Source organism: Pteropus vampyrus, unplaced genomic scaffold (assembly GCF_000151845.1).
Source record: "Pteropus vampyrus isolate Shadow unplaced genomic scaffold, Pvam_2.0 Scaffold105, whole genome shotgun sequence".
Taxonomy (NCBI): Eukaryota; Metazoa; Chordata; class Mammalia; order Chiroptera; family Pteropodidae; genus Pteropus; species Pteropus vampyrus.
In genome coordinates this window covers 1,219,437-1,223,367 of record NW_011888886.1, presented here as the reverse complement: position 1 = coordinate 1,223,367, position 3,931 = coordinate 1,219,437, and the positions used below count along the sequence as shown (strand labels likewise).

Below are 3,931 nucleotides of genomic sequence, written 5' to 3'. Positions count from 1 at the left end.
TTTTTTTTTTTTAAATAAGAGACATATATAAACATTCATACCGTTTTCCTGTGCATTCTGAAAGATGGTAACATATGCATTACTGCTCTGCTTGAGACTTGATCTCAGACTGTAGATTAAGAAGCTTTTATTGATGGGGGAACCCTTTTGTACTATATATGTATATCGAATCATGTTATACACTTGAAATATCTTACAATTTTATATGTCAGCTGTAACTCAGTAAAGCTGAAAAAAAGGAACTTTTATTCAAGTTAATGGAGTGATTATATAAGAAAAGTTTCACATTCTGTTAGTCTTGCCCGTTGGCTAGGTAATCACATTAAATGTGTTGAATCTGTAAAAATAATGTCTTTACGATATATAGTTATGTAGGGTTGAGTGTATATTACCAATTAGTATTATGAGTATTATGTGTGTTTTTAAAGTAGAGAATGGTCTGTAACTTGATTTTAAAAATATTAGTTTGTATTGCTCTATTTACTTTTCTTAGCAAATGTACGATGTAAATATCCACCTAAAAGATTTTGTCTCCCTATCTTCCTTCCTGTCGACGAACCTACCCGCCGGCCTGTCTCCCAGCAGTACAGTGTTTACCCAATCATTTGGGCAGCAGGGAGGGGCCATGCAGATATAGTGCATCTTCTGCTGCAAAATGGTGCTAAAGTCAACTGCTCTGATAAGGTGGGTTGCGGTCCATGTTCCGTCTGCTCGGTGTGTCTGAGTTACGAGTGTTTTCATATGCTCTCATGAGGTTATGAGTATTTTATATAGATGTATGTGTCATAGATGGCTCTCTTGTATGTGTTATGTACTAAGTGTCCCATTTTTTATATCACACTCATCGTTCCCAGGAAAGCAGACAGGCAGGACGCCCTGTCTCCATCATTTGAATGTTTCTGTTGTGACTCTTCTTCCTACCTTCAGTCCTGTCTGCTTTTTCTGTATCAGTGCCAGAATGGTCTTTCTAAAATTCAAGTTTCGTTCTCTCTCTCTCATGCTTAAAATCCTAAGGACGTCAGTCCCTGGTATGATGTGTGAGGATAGGCCTTCACTCCCCTTCTGCACTTTCTCCTGTGAGCTGTACCCCACAACTGCCTTGCCCACAGTATCTTAAGAATATCCTCTTGTTGGAAAAGTTTCTTAGGCGAGACCTAAGCCAGTTTGTAGGAAGAGGGAAAAGAAGAAAAAACGGCCGATGTGGGAGCAGATCGTTGGGTAAGGTTCTAGATGAAACAAGGAAAATAGGATCAAGAGTATATACAGAAAGGGATTGGATTTATCAGGGACAGAGGCCAGGGTTTGAAAAAAAGGAGAGAGATTTCCCTATGTGGCCCTGAATGCTGACTGCAGAGAGGGTCGCTAGATGTCAAGGTGAGGAAGGTCGTGTCAGATATCAAGAATCCTTTGTAATGCGACAGGGAGATTTTCTAGTGTGAAGAGCTGTGGGTAGAGTAGAATTTATAGCATGTGACCTTGTGTAGTCCAGTTCTGTGAGAAGCATAAAAGCGAAATGCAGTCGGTGTTCAAAGGACGAACAGCCACTTACCTGTAAAGATGGCTCAGATTTTTGATTTGTAGAGTTAGGGAAGGCATTTCAGCCAGAGAAAATGTTGTCCACAAAGGAAGAGGCTAGGGAACAATCTGATTCTGGGAGAATATAGATGTAAGGGTGACATCGGCAAGGTCCCCGGAGTTCCTTATTCTGTGTCAGCCTGCTCCCAGGCCGTGGCCTTGACAACTGCCTTCGTCTCATGTGTCCCTCCACTTTGTTAGGTTCCAGGCCCCATGTGCTGTATTGGCAGCTTTGTGACTCTGCTGTCATGAGGTCGTGTCCATCAAGGAAGAGCGCCAGGGCCGCGACTTTGAGCAGTGTCCTTCCTGGGATGCATGGTGTAACTAACTGAGCGGTGCCACCCAGTTCAGTAGCCACCAGCCACTTACGGCTGTTTAGGCTTAAATCAATTACAATTACGTTAAATTAAAAATTCAGTTTTCTAGTCACACTTGCCACATTTCAAGTACTCAGTAGCCGTAGGTGACTAGTGGCTGCAGAATTAGAGCATTCCCATCAACACAGAAAGTTCTGTCGGACAAGGCTGTTATAGAAAGTAGGCATTCATTCATTGTTAATTTCAGTCTGCAGCCCCGCCATGTCGTTAAAGGTCACTGAGCATATTCCTGTGTCTCTTCATAGCCGGGCTCCCCAAAGGGAAAGCGTTAACTTTTATGCATAATGATTATTCTCTGACGCCTGTTGAATCATATTCCAGCAAAAGGTGCTTTTGCGTGGTTTCTAGGCTGCAGTTTATTGTGTCACACGTAGAGCTGACTTGGAGTGGTGGTTAAGAGCACAGACTGAAGGTGGGCTGGTTGGGTTCATGGGTCTTGCTCCACCTGTTAAGCTTTGAGACTTTGAGCCTGTAACCAACTTCTCAGGGCCTCGTTTACTTACCTGTGAAAATGCGACATTGCGAATTGTACGTATTCTTGTGATAAGGATTACATGAGTTTATGTGTAAAGTAGTTGGAACTGTGTTTGGTACTCGGTGGTTACTGTTTTTGCCTATGGTCAGTCTGTTAAACTTCAGCTGGTAATTCACGATATATGGGAAGCAGTGAAAACTTATGGAAAATGAAAGAATATGACTTTATGATGGAAAAATTGTCATTCACTGATTATAAAAGTTAAAAGATTATAAAGTTGATTAAAAGATGGTTCATCATTTATTCAGAAGAAATGACATGGGAAAATATGATTTATCTATGATTAAGGTTATGATCGGTATAAGCAGTAATCTAAGAATACACAAAGTATAATTTTTATATTGAGAGCTAGAGTCTCTTAGAGCACCTTTGCCAATGATTGTAAGTGTGCTGCTTGTCGTGATAGTATGGGACCACCCCTCTGGTCTGGGCTGCACGCAAGGGCCATCTGGAGTGCGTGAAACATTTGTTGGCCACGGGAGCTGATGTCGACCAAGAAGGAGCTGTAAGTATCTTTTCTATTTTAACCCCCAATAATAGAGATATGTTTTTAGTTTTAAGGGAGATAATATTTTTTTCTGAGTATATGCCTAGAGAAATTTCCCTGCAGTTCTTAAGTGACACATAGAAAAACAAGCATTTTCCTTCTTATATCCTGATAAACATAGATATCGTGTATTATAAACTTTTGGTCTGAAGGGTCTGTCGCTGATGTACATGAACTTAGGCTAAAACAATAGTGATCTTAGTGTAAATCCAAATACTCTTAAATAGTTTGAAACACTGTTAATTATGGAAAAAAAGTTTTATTCTATTAAAATTCCTTTTATTTAAAATTTTAAATAATATTAGTTTTTGGATACTTTTTACTGTGACTTATTTTCTTTCTCCAATAGACAAATTTAAAAATAATGGAAATCAGCAGTCAAAACCTAGAAAGCATAGAAATTTGTTCCATACCTCCTACCAACTAGCAGTTATTAATTCCTTTTTGGGCACCAAATGTGTACCCAGCCCTCTGACAGATGTGCCAGAGACACTGGAGAAGCCCAACAGATTGCTTTTCTTTTGAGTTTATAGAGTATAGTTAAAGGAAATGACGTTTATGCCTAGAAACGGTGAACACAGGCACTCTGTGTACTCAGTGTTATGTGAGATGGCGCAGAAAGCCTTCTGAGGAGAGAGGCCACCAAATCCGCTGCAGCGTCACGATGTGAGCGCTGAATCGTACTCGCGTGCTGCGTGATAGCAGCCGGTCCCTCCCGATTCCCGCAGTGGCAGAAGGTGCTCACTGCCGGCCTTTGGGGAGTAGATAATATTTTAGTGCTGGAGACAGAGCGTGACTCTTCGACAGACATGGAAGTCATACCTCTCGCCTTCTTCCTTTCTGGGCAGTTCATCAAGTGGCTGAATGGCTTGTCTGTATGATTATTAAGTGCTAGAG

General features: G+C 40.9%; 1 protein-coding gene across 1 annotated transcript in view; it reads left to right on the top strand.

Moving 5' to 3' along the window:
- The window catches only part of KIDINS220 (kinase D interacting substrate 220), a 77,481-nt gene that overhangs the window by 6,727 nt on the left and 66,823 nt on the right, over positions 1-3,931 (top strand). Inside the window, exons 4-5 of the mRNA XM_023533601.1 lie at positions 466-684; positions 2,894-2,992. Of these exons, the coding sequence (XP_023389369.1) occupies positions 466-684; positions 2,894-2,992 (318 nt within the window). The remainder of the gene's footprint in view (positions 1-465; positions 685-2,893; positions 2,993-3,931) is intronic.